Here is a 13,706-nt window from a genome sequence, read left to right as displayed (position 1 = left end):
ATGAGATGTCATGCACATTTTATGGAACACTGAAGGTTTTCCCGTTTTCCGATTACATGCAATTTATGATAGACACTAGCTGCAGCCACATTTGTCTGTAAATCTGTTTTCATGCATAGTTGGGTCACAGAACATCTATACAACATCATTATCAAACTGAGTCCTCACTTCTCTTTTTGCAAACTTGGTTCATGGTAATATTTTTCCTTCTGAACAAACTGCTACCCTAGCTTTGGGGTGGACAAGCATATGACATTAAATCGCTTCACTGAAAGTTGTAAGGTTTACAATATGGTTGATAATGTCCCATCATTTATTGATTCCGTTGCTATTTTAAAGTATCCTACAATAGATCCCCATCACTAACTACTTCTAAACAGCCTGAGATTCATAGAGGGAACAAGATCAAGGAATGTTTGTTTATATGTGAGAAAGAGCCTGAAAGTTTTCTTTTTGCTTTCAAGTATGAATTATTTTATTCTCATTAGCAGTTCACTGATGTGCAACAGAGAATGACACATTAATTTAAAATGGAGCAACTGGACTGCTGCTAGGGTTGTTAAACTGCAGGTTGTGGTTGGAGACCTCCCACTATTATATCTGATCTCCAGGTGATCAAGATCAGTTCACAGGGAGAAAATTTTGTTTTGGAAGGTGGACTCCATGGAATTATATCCCATTGAAGCCTCTCCGCTCCCCTCCCCAAGCCCCGCCCCAGAGGCATATCTAGGGAAAATGTAAACTGGTGCAAAATCTTAGTTTTCCGCCCCTCCTTCTCCCGTATGGACGACTGCCCTCCCCCCCACAACCAAACAATGTTTTTTTGAAGTCAGTGTATGGACCCGGAAGGGAAGGGGGAGGGGTGGGGGGCGATTTTCCACCACCCATGCTGCCTTTCTTAGGGCTACTTCCCTGATCTACCCCTTGTCTCCCCAGGGTAGCACGCCCCAGGCTGTGACAGTGACATAAGGATGTGTATGGAGGATTCCCAGAAGTAGAGAGTTTTTGTGGGAGTTCCTGAAATTGACCAGCATGTCACAGAAAGGCAAAGTTGTTCAAAGATGTGAAGAGTGAAGACAAGAGGGGCAGGCAAAGGACACAGGCTTCCTGGGACTGGCTTTAGCGTGACTAATTTGAGAGATGTCAGCAATATAGGGCTCATCTTTACCTTTGCAGTATCAATGGACACAGCAATGTATAATGGCAATGTGTAATGGCAATGTGGCTGATAAATATTCAGTAATGAGTGAAACCACAATTACAACCGCACTTTTGGCTGATAGTGGGAGCGCAATGCAACAGCACACTGCATTTGAAAAGAATAACTATCACTCCAGTCAACTGTATGAAGTGCTGAGGAAAGGGTCCGAAATGAGGAGCATTAGAAGAAGATGGAGATCTCAGTTGCCGCCAAGCCTTAGACTCACTTGTCCCAAATGTTTGGAGTGGTGAATTCTGTTCTTCCTTAAAGGGATTTCCAGATTAACTTCTGGTGGCCCCCTGTATTTTGCTGCTCCACTTTACTACTTGTTGAGCTGGGCAGCAAGAGCATGCTCAGAATCCCTTAACACAGGTGAGTCTCCCCCTTCCCTCTCTGAGGAGGGTGCTGAGCAAGGCAAGGTGAGATTTTTTAAAATATAGCCTGAGGTATTTTATAAGCCTAGAGTATTTAAATATAGCCTGGAGTGTAATTAATAGCCTAGGTATACAGCTGGGATATTTCAGAAACTTATGTTTGACGGTGACATCAGTGTCTTGCTGTGGTGACTGGCATGGGCCACCAATTCCAGTACAAGAAGGAAGTTCACATTATAATATCTTGATTAGGACTTTAAGGTACAGCTCAGTATCACACTGAAAAATCACAAAAAACACATACTTACCATCCTCCCCTTCTTATGATCACCTTTTTGTTTGGACTCTTTTGTACCCTTGGCCTCCTTCTTCACTTCAGTTTCTGTTAAAAGCATAATCAGTCTAAATTACTGAGCATTTTTAAAGTTAGCACATGAAACCAGTACAAATCTGGAGGTTGTATATAATAATTGAACAGAATGAAGGGAAGAGGATGGAGACTTCTCAGAGGAGGCCAAGTTCACTGCAGGGAACTACAGCTTTATAACTGTACCAAGTACTGTCCACTTGCTCCAAGTTGGGAAGTTAAACATACAAGTCTTAAACTGTGGCTCATTACCTGTGGCTCATTATCTTCTCTCTATTTTACCTTATTCAAAGAGTTTTTTCCACTCTATATTGTTCTAGAAAATATCTGAAATGCTTCATATTCGGAAAACATATCAACATTGCTATACCTGAGTCTTCTTTGCGCATGCGATTATAAAAAAGCTGGAGAGAAAAGTCTCTGGACACAGAGCTTATTGCTTCTTCTTGAAAAATATTCAGTGTTTCCAAAGGCAGCTCCATAAGATATTTGTCTGCTAGCAGTATCATGTATTCTCCCATGTCTGCAGTACCAGCTGAGTATAAGAAAAACGAGGTCAGTAACTCAAGAGAAACAAGGGCCGTTTCCGCGCGGGCATTAAATAGCGGCCTGGAGACGGCAAAAACGCCGTCTCCAGGCCGCCATTCGCACAGGGGGCGCAGCTGCATCGCAGCTGCGCCGCCCTCGCGCCACCCGGCCGACCCAAAGCCGGCGTTTACCCAGAGCGCTGGGAAGCTCTCTTTTTGGGGAAACGCCACTGTGAAGCCGCTGCCGAGCAAACGGCAGCAGCTTCACGATGCCTCCCCCACCCGGCACTTACCTTGTCCCTGGGCCTCCGGCGCGTCGCCGAGGCCTGGGGACATGCCCCCTGCTCTGCGCTGCTGGAGCAGGTGCGCAGGGCCAGGGGGGCGTGTCCCCAGGCCTCGGCGACGTGCCGGAGGCCCAGGGACACACCGGGTTGGCCGGGCGCTGGCGCTCCGCGGCGCCGGCTGCCCTGCTGTTTCCAGGACCGTCCGTGCAGACGGTCCCAGAGTCGTCGGGTCGGCGCGAACTGCGCCGACCTGGCCGTTTCCTCCTCAGTGCGGAAACGGCCAAGGATTCTAAACTGGTAGGATTTTGCCTTCTGTCAGAAACCCTCCCCATCCAAGTCTCTACTCCTTAAGTAAAATGAATTAGCACATAGGGTATCTTCTCTTGAAACATTTCTGGGACGCCTCAGGGATAATAATAATGGTCATACTCAATCATACATATTGCACATCTCCTCCATTTCGAGAAGAATGACAATGACATGAAGAATCAACCACGAATTAACAATTTTCCCCTTTAGGTATAATGATAATTATTGGTGACATCAATCCTAAAGAGCCTATCAATGGTGCAAACAACTTAAACACACCTGAGCAGTGGTTTTGTGACAAGCCATTCAGCAAGTAGGCATCTTATTGCCAAAACAGACAGACTTTGAAGGTTAAGACACACCTTGAGCTGAAATGCTTTTCTCCTTATTTTTATTTTTTTGTTTCCCTGGCTCATTTATTTTATTTTTTCCTGAGACACCCTTGTCGCCTTTTCCTGAGACACTCTTGTCGCCTTTTCCTGCTTTGGACTTTCGTGAATCAGGAGATTTGGGTCTGGCTGAATCAGCATTTTTGGATTTTACTGATTCAGCTGGAGAAACTGCTGGACTTGGTGGCCTGAAGAAATAAAAATAAGATCTTAACAAGATGATGGAATTTTAAAAACCAGATGGAATGCCTGTAATGCTACCTGTGGGACAAAAGTGTTCTTGGCTTTACCACGTACAATGGAACACAGACCCTCGTAGTTGCACCTAAGACTAACACAAGTTTGGATAGTCCATTGTATGGTTATGCTATTTGTTGTAGAAGGTCTGCTGACATCATACATAGACAGTGAGTGCTATCGGACACTAGAACAAGGAAGCAAATCTCATGAAGTTATTTGTCTTTTCCCATTCCCCACCCTTCCGCATGAGCCTCGTACCACTAGTGGTACTCATAGCATAGGGCCCAAGGATGGAGTTCGTATGTCAGCGACACGTGACAAGTTAGTGCCAGTGTCCCAAACAATGGGGTCCTATGATGGCCTGATTTGGTCAGGGGTCTTGAGGTCTGTCTCTTTAGGTGTATTCCTGTATACCTACAGGGAATTCTTTCGTCAGAATTCTTTCATCCCTCCGCTTCTCTATCCTTTCACCTAGGGTGGGTGGGCCAAGACCAGATGACAGCCCCTCCCCCTTTTACCCAGAGCAGGTGGATCATGACTAAACAATGTAGTAAAATTATACAGGGTATTTTTGGTACTCCTTGGAGCAAAACTACAGGGGACATGAGAATTCTGCAGACCTCCAATTTTTGAAACTGCTAAAATCAACCTCTGTTGTTGGGGAGGCTTGGCTCATATCTAATGGGGATGTATAGGGGAGAAGATTTTTTTTAACCCTTTTCTCCTGTAGATCTTCCTGATTTTAATCACCTTGAGTTGCTGTTTGCCATGTTATCTTTTTCTTCTGCAGACAAATGTCAGGTCTGGATGAGAAGGGTGAGAATCAAATCAGGAGATTGGGAGAGGGGGAAGCGCTAAAGCCCACTGGCCAATCCAGATTGGACTCCCTATAGTTGGTATAGTATTTTTTTACACGGTAGATCTTTATCATGGATTTCCCAGAGTTGCAACTAATTTGGCCCCCAAAGAAGTCTGAAGAGGTCGGCCACACACTTTCAGCCTCTCATATATAGCTCCGCTTGGTCATGATGACAACACCCACTCCTTTCCCAGTCCCTGATTATGATCTCAGAATGGTTTCTGAAGCCATAGGTGGTGCTGCATTGTGCAGATCTGAGATTTATATTAAATGGATGCTTATCTTTAATAAGTTATATTTAATAATAGTGGCAAACTAATTAAGTTTTGTACAATCTCTGTGAAATTATTTTATTATTCTCTTTTATTCATGTACGGTCACTTCAAAAAACATCTTATAACAAAGCTAATATGATATGCACACATACTTGAAAAAGAAGCCATCTCTTCATTCCAAGCACCCATGCTTAAATCATAAGTAGGAGTAATACATTTGATGAAATCTGGCTGAACTGTGAACTGGACATGGTTAATCACTCACATGACCAACTTCTCCACAGGAGAAAGCTGAATCTACAGGACTCAAATTATTAGTATGTTGGCTGGTTGCTTGAACTGGCATTGAATACTAAACTTTCAAGAATAACCATATAGTGATTGTTACACATAACAGCTAATTGAAAAGAAGGTAAGAATTACCTCATCTCAGATAAATCCAACTGTGATAATACAGGACTCAAATATTCTTTCATAATTTTCAATATAGCCTCGAATGCTGATGTACAATATTCACTGTCTTCTCCACTCTATCACCAAAAAAAACCCCAACCAAAACAAATCTAAATTAAATAAAAAGGCATAAGACTCACAAGGACAGAAAGAATTATATAGTAATCAAACACAACAGGAAAAACTGGCAGATCAGTTATATATTTGAATAATTCCTAGTATAAAATGAGCTATCATGTTTAATCAGTGTTGTGTTCCATGATTTTAATGGATGTTTTATTTTAAAACAGTTATATAAAGGAAATATTACTGTAATAATTGTAATGGTAATAGTTATAGAACAATTCCCTAGGTAGTATCTTAATGAAACTATTCTGGAGTACATCTTAACAAATAACCACAGCTGTTAGAAGCCATTTCAACTGGAAAAAGTATTACTCCTAAAAACACCAATATAAATGACTGTAGCAGATGTGTACCTGCCAGAGGGAAATGTGGGGTCACATGCCCCTAGGCGTAGGCCTGGTCACTGTAGTTATAAGTTCTCTTACCATATCTAATGTGATGAGCGATTCCTGTGTATTTTCATCTGCCTGGAACTTTACTGATGATAGTTTCTTCAGAATGCTCTTCAACTTCTTTTGTTTGAAAAATGTTACCTTCTCCAATAAATTGAAGAATGCTTCAGAATTCACAGGGCACCGTGCAATTTTAGCCTGCACTAATAGTAATCAAAAACATGAGCCTACTAAATACATTGATAGATAGATAGATAGATAGATAGATAGATAGATAGATAGATAGATAGATAGATAGATAGATAGATAGATAGATAGATAGATAGATAGATAGATAGATAGATAATCTTCATTTTTTCATACCTTGGTAATGGATTTTATTTATTTATTTACTTTATTTATATCTACACTTTCTCACAAAAAGGACCCAAAGCGGGTTACATGGTTTTCGTCTCCCTTGCTGTAGCCTAACAACAACTGTGTAATATAGGTTAAGTTGAGAGTATGGTCACCCAGCAAGCTTCCGTAGATGAGTGTAAAAAGGATCTAGTTACAGAACAAATGACTGTAGTGTGTGACTTATTCTGTAAACTAGGTGGTCGGTTTATAATGCTGTTATAGTATTTATGTGCACAGATAACTACTCAGACTTCTTAAAAAGGAAAGTGAATGTAGTTTTGTTTTACTGTGAAATGCAAGCCCTGTGGAAACATTCGAACAGGATCAGGTCACAAGTATCCAGCAGGTATGTTGGTAATGTCATGAACTCTGACTGGATAGAAACACAGTTCCTTGAAAGAATATGCCATTAAAAATAATACTGAAGCACATGTCAACTATACAACAAACAGGATGTGAAAAAGTGAGCAGGGACTTAACAGAGACATTTCCGATCCCCTCAAAAGCAGTACCTTTGTGCTAAAAATATTGTGGGCAAATATTTGTCACTGATCTGCTAAGAACAATGTAATCATATCTGCATTCCTTACAATCACTTACATGTGGGCTGAGCAGGTTTTCCTTTATGTTGCCCACCCTTTTCCTTCTGTTCTCTCTGCTCCTTTGGATTAGTCAACTTTACTTTCTCAAGAACCGCACCATACAAGAGAGATCTGTGGAAGGGGAAATAAATCCTATTCATACAATTTGAACTGTTAAGTCAATATGTCTTCAGAGTGCCACCCCCCCCCACCCAATAGTCTTTTACTAGTTTTTATCCTATCAAGGTATTGATCTAGCAATATATTTCCTGAGAAATGGTCTAAATCAGGGGTAGGGAACCTTTAACACTCAAAGAGCCATTTGGACACATTTTCCATGGGAAAAGAAAACACTTGGAGCCGCAAATAATTTTTGACATTTAAAATAAAGATAACACTATATATTGGGGTTTTTTTACCTTTTACTCCGCTCATTCTGAGAAGCGCATGGATGTGTCCACCTTGCTGCCTGCAGGGCGGGCAAGGATGGGGCCAGCAGCTCGGCTCGTGGAGCCGCAGTGCAAGGGCAGAAGAGCCGCATGCGGCTCTCGAGCCACAGGTTCCCTACCCCTGGTCTAAATAGTCCAAATCACATTTTGGGAAGGTATTCTATGCCACATTCTTGAGAATCTTGACTCTCCTTTCCCCATTTTCTTTCCTTTCCTCTTTTTGTAGAAATTGGAGCAGGATAGTGCTTCCTTGGGATAAAGGGCAAGGGAGCAAAAATAAGGGGGATGACAATAGAAAGGACTGGAACTAGGAGAGGGTACAGAAGTACTGATAAAGAAAGTTAATCTTAACTGGATTCTGCTTTGACTTTCAGCCTTGTTTCTTTAGATTTAGATAAATGCAAAAGAAAAAGAATATTGTAGCATACTACCTTTGGGATGAATGTAAGTAAATAGATTAGAATTCATTATTGGGGGAAACAACATAGAAAACAATGCTTTCCTCAGCAACATTTCTCAAATGCTACCAATTTCACATATATTCCTGTATCACAGAACAGTAATGAATTGAAAGCCAATAATGCTTATTGAAAACCCACATCCAGAAGGTAGGAAAGATTTATCGTGGAGGAGATTGTAGTGTACATGGTTAAAATTAATGGTATGGTGACTGCCTTGAGCTGCTGAAAGACAGAAAGATGATAGGGGCTGCGGAGGGATATGGAGAAGGTTGTTGGGCATATAGAGATAAAGGATGACAGAACTAGTAAATCTCAAGCTCAGAACTATTTAAGACAGGACCGACAGTAGTACAGCAGCGATTTGGTTCTACATGGTATGTGGACATTTTATTATATGTATATTTTATTATATGTATATTTTATTAACAGCAGGTTTTATAGTGCCCTTTGTACTACAGGCAAACACAGACAAGGAACAGTGAGACATTATTGATGGTTCTGCCAAAGCTTTGAAAATTAAGAAGGTTTGAAAATTTAGAAGGGGACAAGAACTATTTCTGTATCTAATAACTGCGGCAAGAATTACCATTGCCTTCCCCTGGAAAGTGAACAGAGCTCCCACGTAAGAAAATTGGGAGGATTAAACAAGTGAGTATTACTGCATGACAAAACATACTAATGTTGTGAACTGAAGACTAGGACATAAATTCAGAGAAAAAAATGAGGTCCGACTCCAAGTATTATAAAATGTAAAGTTCCATTGAAGTTTAAAGGTTGTAATTAATTTGGTATACCGCCCAATCCCCGGAGGGCTCTGGGCGGTGTACAACATAAAACACATTAAAACATCATAGGCATCCATAAATTATAATAAAAACAGCAGTTATAATATATCTAGATGGCGTCCTTCCTAAACCTGATCCCTTTAGCAAGAGGGGGAGAGGTCCTGATGGTATGAGGAACCCATAGATCTTAATAATGGATCCCGTTAATATTGGGATTCCAGCCTGGGGGCGGGGGCACTCAGCGGCTGGTTTCTCCAAAAGCCTGGTGGAACAACTCGGTCTTACAGGCCCTGCGGAAATCCCCAAGGTCCCGCAGGGCCCTGACAGTTGGAGGAAGAGTGTGTTTATGTTCCTTTAGTATAGCTGACAATCAGGGCAAATCCATCTATTGTGTGTTTGTACACTTATTATCTTTTTCCTGTATCCTTTTTTTTGTCGTTTGGTTGTATTAATATTTTGTAAAAAAATAATAGATTTTATTTTAAAAAGAAAATTAAGAATGAGCTCACTGTTATCATGTTCAGCAATATTAATTAATGGGCAAAAGGCAGCAAAAAATTGAAGCTACAAGGAACTGAATGGTATCTACAGCGATATTTATTTTTTATTTTTATATTTTTATATTTTTATTATTTATTGAATATTTATTTATATGATATTTATTTAATAATGATTTATTTAATAATTTATTTATATTTATTTATGCCCCAAAGTTCTGGACACAAGAAAGTAAGTTGTGACTAAGCCATGGCACATTAAGGTGGCAGAATACATATCTAGAATTGGACCTCCACATGGCTGACTAAATCCATAATTAAATTTTTTCTAGCATTCAGCTTATTTGGCTAAAACTAGCCAAATCCCCCCCACCTCCCCCACCCCCATCTGGCAAAAATGGTATGCGAGCAGATTCCTGGGGTGGATGAAGTCTGAAGCAAAGCAGTGTGATGAAATCTGTTGCATCTGATTTCCAGCTGCACACCCAATGATTCTTCTGAATTGGGATTGCTTGAGCATCTTGTAATGGATGGATGGCCTGACCACTCTTTACCACTAACGTTTGAACATGGTGACGGGACTGAATATTACTTCCCCTTTTCTCCACCAGCCATCACTGCAGGCAATGCAGAAATGTAGCATGCAATATCAACATGCCTAAGTAGTTGGTACTACAATGGTCTCATAAACAATGCTTGCTTCCAACTACTAGAAACAGAAAAACTTATCTTTATACCTATTTATACATATCTCACATTGTTAATCAATATGAAGATTCTGTATTATAATCTCAACAATATTATATATTGTTTACCAACAAGATTTTGATCAGCATATGGTATAACTAAAATACATGTTCTTTACGAGGAAGTGTTTTCCAATTGATTTGTTAGCCTCAACACGTTTTTTGCTTTTTTATATTTCTATATATGTAACTTGTTGCCAAATAATATGTTACTCAGGGTCATGTCTACAGTGGGGTTAAGCAATGACCTATCAAATAGACATTACAAAACAAAGAGACATGATGGACAGTGATATCATACCTGTCTTCTGAATGCTGGAGAATGATTACAGAAAAATTTGATGGCAGTTCATTCATGATATTAAAGTGCTGTGCAGAAATGCTGAGATTTCCCCATGCCTAAAGGAATGGGTAAAAGAACAGATTGCTTCTCAGAATATTTTAAAATGAAATTTCACAATTTTCATGGTGGGTTTTACTATTTGCTGTGTTAGAAATTCATATACAATATAGGAAGCAGAAACAACATTGTTTACAACCCACCACAACCAGTTGAATCCGGCCATGAAAGTCTTCGACAATACAAGAAACAACATTGTTTACATTCTTTCGTTAGTGGCAGTAATAAGTACAGAACAATAATTCTTTTTAGAGATATATGGATACATAGCTACAAGTGGGAACCTTCAAGGACTTATGGGTCACATCTCAGTTCATCTTCCCCCACTACCTCCTCTTTTCTTTTTCTGAAAGCCCCCATAATTTCTTCCCTTTTCCTGCTTCTTTCTCTCTTTTCTACCAACAGCCAAACTACAATTAGGTGTCCCTCTGTCTTCAGCTTTTTAGATTTCAGCTTTTTTTGTACACCTGGGGCATTGTTCATATCTGTGGAAACATCTATTTTGCTCCTTCATAGCTCTAGTTCACACACCAGATTTAAGAATCCTCAGGTTTAGCTGACTTATTAAAATATACAAGCAGGGTCCCGCAAGAAACTCCCCACCTTCCTTCCCTCATCCTAATTCTCAAACAATCTTCTCTCTCTTTCTCCCACTCTCTACATCTCTCTACTCCCAGCTCTTTTACTCCATCACTTCTTCTCTCTCAACCTACTCCGTATTTTACCCTTTCTTCCATTCCTTCATCTGTTCACCTGTTCCCATCTCTTTTGCTCACTCACCTTTTCTCTATCAATGTACCCCCCTCCTGTTTTCCTCACTATTCTCCCATCCTTGGCATTTCAAACACATACACCTTTGTAGCTCTCTTGACCTACCCCCCACCCTTGGTACTCCACTCACCCCCTTCCTTTCTAGAAGAAGAAGAGTTTGGATTAATACCCCACCTTTCTCTCCTGTAAGGAGACTCAAGGTGGCTTACAAGCTCCTTTCCCTTCCTCTCCCCATAACAGACACCTTGTGAGGTAGGTAGGGCTGAGAGAGTTCTGAAAAACTGTGACTAGCCCAGGGTCACCCAGCAAGAATGTAGGAGTGCAGAAACACATCTAGTTCACCAGATAAGCCCCTGCCACTCAGGTGGAAGAGTGGGGAATAAAACCCGGTTCTCCAGATTAGAATCCACCTGCTCTTAATCACTACACCATGCTGGCTCTCCCTATCTACCTCCCAGTCTTGCTACTCTTCCTACCCACCTTCCCGCAGGTGGGCTGTGGGCTTGCTTGCTCAGTGGAGGGGGGCAATGAGGACTTCCTTCCCTCAGTGTGGGGAGCTGCAAGAGTTGCAAAGGTGGAATCCAATCTCCGCAACATTCTTGTTGGGTCTGATGTAGCTCCTGGGTTGTGCATCTGCTGCTGGGCTGAATGTAGCTCTTGGGTTGTTCTGCTCCTGTTGAACTTAGCATGTTTCCCAGACTGTGCCATCACAGCTAATAGGTTCTCTGCACTTATGCAGAGAATACTTTATTTGGGGGTAAATTTATCCCCCCCCCCTTTTAAAAATGTCAGATGTACATGCCAAATGTACATCTGTTTAGTGGAAGTGTGTCCCTGATCTGCAGATTTAGATATCTGCAGATGGGGGCACACTTAGGGAATACTATATAGATGATGATAACTTGTGGGAGAAGAAACAAGTAGACTAATCCCATGCTTGGAACCCATGAAAATCAGAGGGCTTAAACTGGAATAATTCTGCAGTGACTGAAGTTTCAATTACCACATGTGCCCCCCCCCCCCCCCAGGTTTGGTTTTCCCTACCTAAATGAATGGGCAATTATAGTTTTTAACTAATCCAATTACCTTTGAGATAGAGGCTAATCTCTGCTCCACAATTTTTTGGAGACTACTTGCTGTATCTCCTCTTTGTTCTAGATGGTGCTGTAGATGCAACATTGCTGACAGTTGTGAACTGCTAGTATTCCAGGAAGCTGACAACAGGATATCTTTCATCATCACTGATGCCGAACAGCTCTGTAATATTTTAATATTAGTCTAGTTTGACAAATGTATTAAAGCAGAGTTACAAAAAATCCTATCAGTGAGGATGAAACAGTGAAGTACATATACTACAATTATTGACAGTCATGGCAAAATGAAAAGGCTCAAAAACTAAAAGACAATGAACAGATTTTCTCAATGATTATTCCTTTCAGGGAATGATTTTACCATCAGTCTTGTTCATTGAAGCATTCTTCTGTGCTCTGTGAATGATACTTATATTTGATAACTCACAATTCTATCCTAAGTAGAGTTATGCCACTGCCAGTGGTGTTAGTGGTTGGCAGATTTACCGTGATCTCACAATTGGGGGAGAATTGGAGTCTCTGGGTAGTGGGAATGGGGCAAGTAGAAACAGATTGCTACCACTGACTGAAATGCTTTGGGAGGCAGGACAAGCTGGAGGGCTTAGGAAAGGGGAGAACAAAGGAGGAAATCAAACATTTAGGACGGCAGCACATACATAACGCTGCACAGTCATTATTACTGATTAGGAATTGAGTGGGGCTTGTTCAGTGTGATTACAGGAGAGAAGCAGAAGCTGAATGCATGGCAGGCAGGCCCACCACCCAACCACTGGTAGGATATTGTCAGTGTTACCTATACCCTAGACTTTGGGCCAAACTGGACTTCATGTCATTAACGAGTTGGGTCTAGGCTCCCTCAACCTGAGTCACTTTCCCTGCAGCCACACAGCTGGTGGAGCAAATGTCATTTTAAATATCAAGCAGCACTTTTCTGCTTGGAACTGCAGCATGGGGAGAAGAGGCACTCCTGCCTCCCTGCTTCAGTTTTCAGAAGCTGAAAATACCCAGTCAGGGATTCATTCACAGAACTTTGGCACGCACTCAGAATGTACCACACGGTTCTCTGCTGGAGTCATTTCAGATTCTGAAAAACAGCATGGAGGGACCAGAAGCCCTCCTCTCTCTATACTGAAGTTTCAAGCTGTAAAGGGCTCCCTCTGATCTTTAAAACCATTTTTGCTACGGCTGCTGTGAAGTTGCACGGATAGATAGTTGGGTCAGGGAATCTAGACCAAATTCACCAAAAAATGCAGCATCTAGTTTGGCCCTTTAATAGAGCTATCACTGAGAAATGCCTTTCTTTGTACATGAAAGCACAATTTTTGTGCTGCGATACTGGCCATTGATGGCGTAGGGAAAGGAGTATGTCATTCCTGTGGATTTCATCTTTGAGATTACAGCACCATATTCTGTGTTCTGTGTTATGTTCATGAACCCCCCACTCCCAAACCCTAAAGAACAAATTTTTGGATGATGTGGAAAATTTAGAAGGCAGGGATACAGGAGTAGGTTTCTCCCACAATGTTTTGGATTCTATTCATATGTCATAAATAGGCAGATAAAACAATTTTTTCATTAAAAGAATAGGAAGTAAAAGTTGTGGGGTCAGATAGCTTTAGGTAACACATTCTGGTAACCAAGTCCCTTTCCACAGGGGTCAATAACAGCACCCTAGGGAAGGCAAAAATGCCGTCCCTAGGGAGCTGTTAGCATGGGGGGCGCAACTGCAT

At 41.2% G+C, this 13,706-nt stretch overlaps 1 protein-coding gene across 1 annotated transcript in view; it reads right to left on the bottom strand.

Moving 5' to 3' along the window:
- Window positions 1–13,706, bottom strand: part of CFAP46 (cilia and flagella associated protein 46) — a 117,961-nt gene that overhangs the window by 13,776 nt on the left and 90,479 nt on the right. The window contains 8 exon segments of the mRNA XM_048507074.1: window positions 1,884–1,957; window positions 2,313–2,477; window positions 3,425–3,639; window positions 5,249–5,355; window positions 5,830–5,999; window positions 6,796–6,908; window positions 10,016–10,113; window positions 11,972–12,142. Coding sequence (XP_048363031.1) covers window positions 1,884–1,957; window positions 2,313–2,477; window positions 3,425–3,639; window positions 5,249–5,355; window positions 5,830–5,999; window positions 6,796–6,908; window positions 10,016–10,113; window positions 11,972–12,142 — 1,113 coding nt within the window.

This window comes from Sphaerodactylus townsendi, linkage group LG08, assembly GCF_021028975.2.
Source record: "Sphaerodactylus townsendi isolate TG3544 linkage group LG08, MPM_Stown_v2.3, whole genome shotgun sequence".
Taxonomy (NCBI): Eukaryota; Metazoa; Chordata; class Lepidosauria; order Squamata; family Sphaerodactylidae; genus Sphaerodactylus; species Sphaerodactylus townsendi.
Note: the sequence above shows the minus strand (reverse complement) of the source record. Positions and strands in the feature narration are given on the sequence as shown.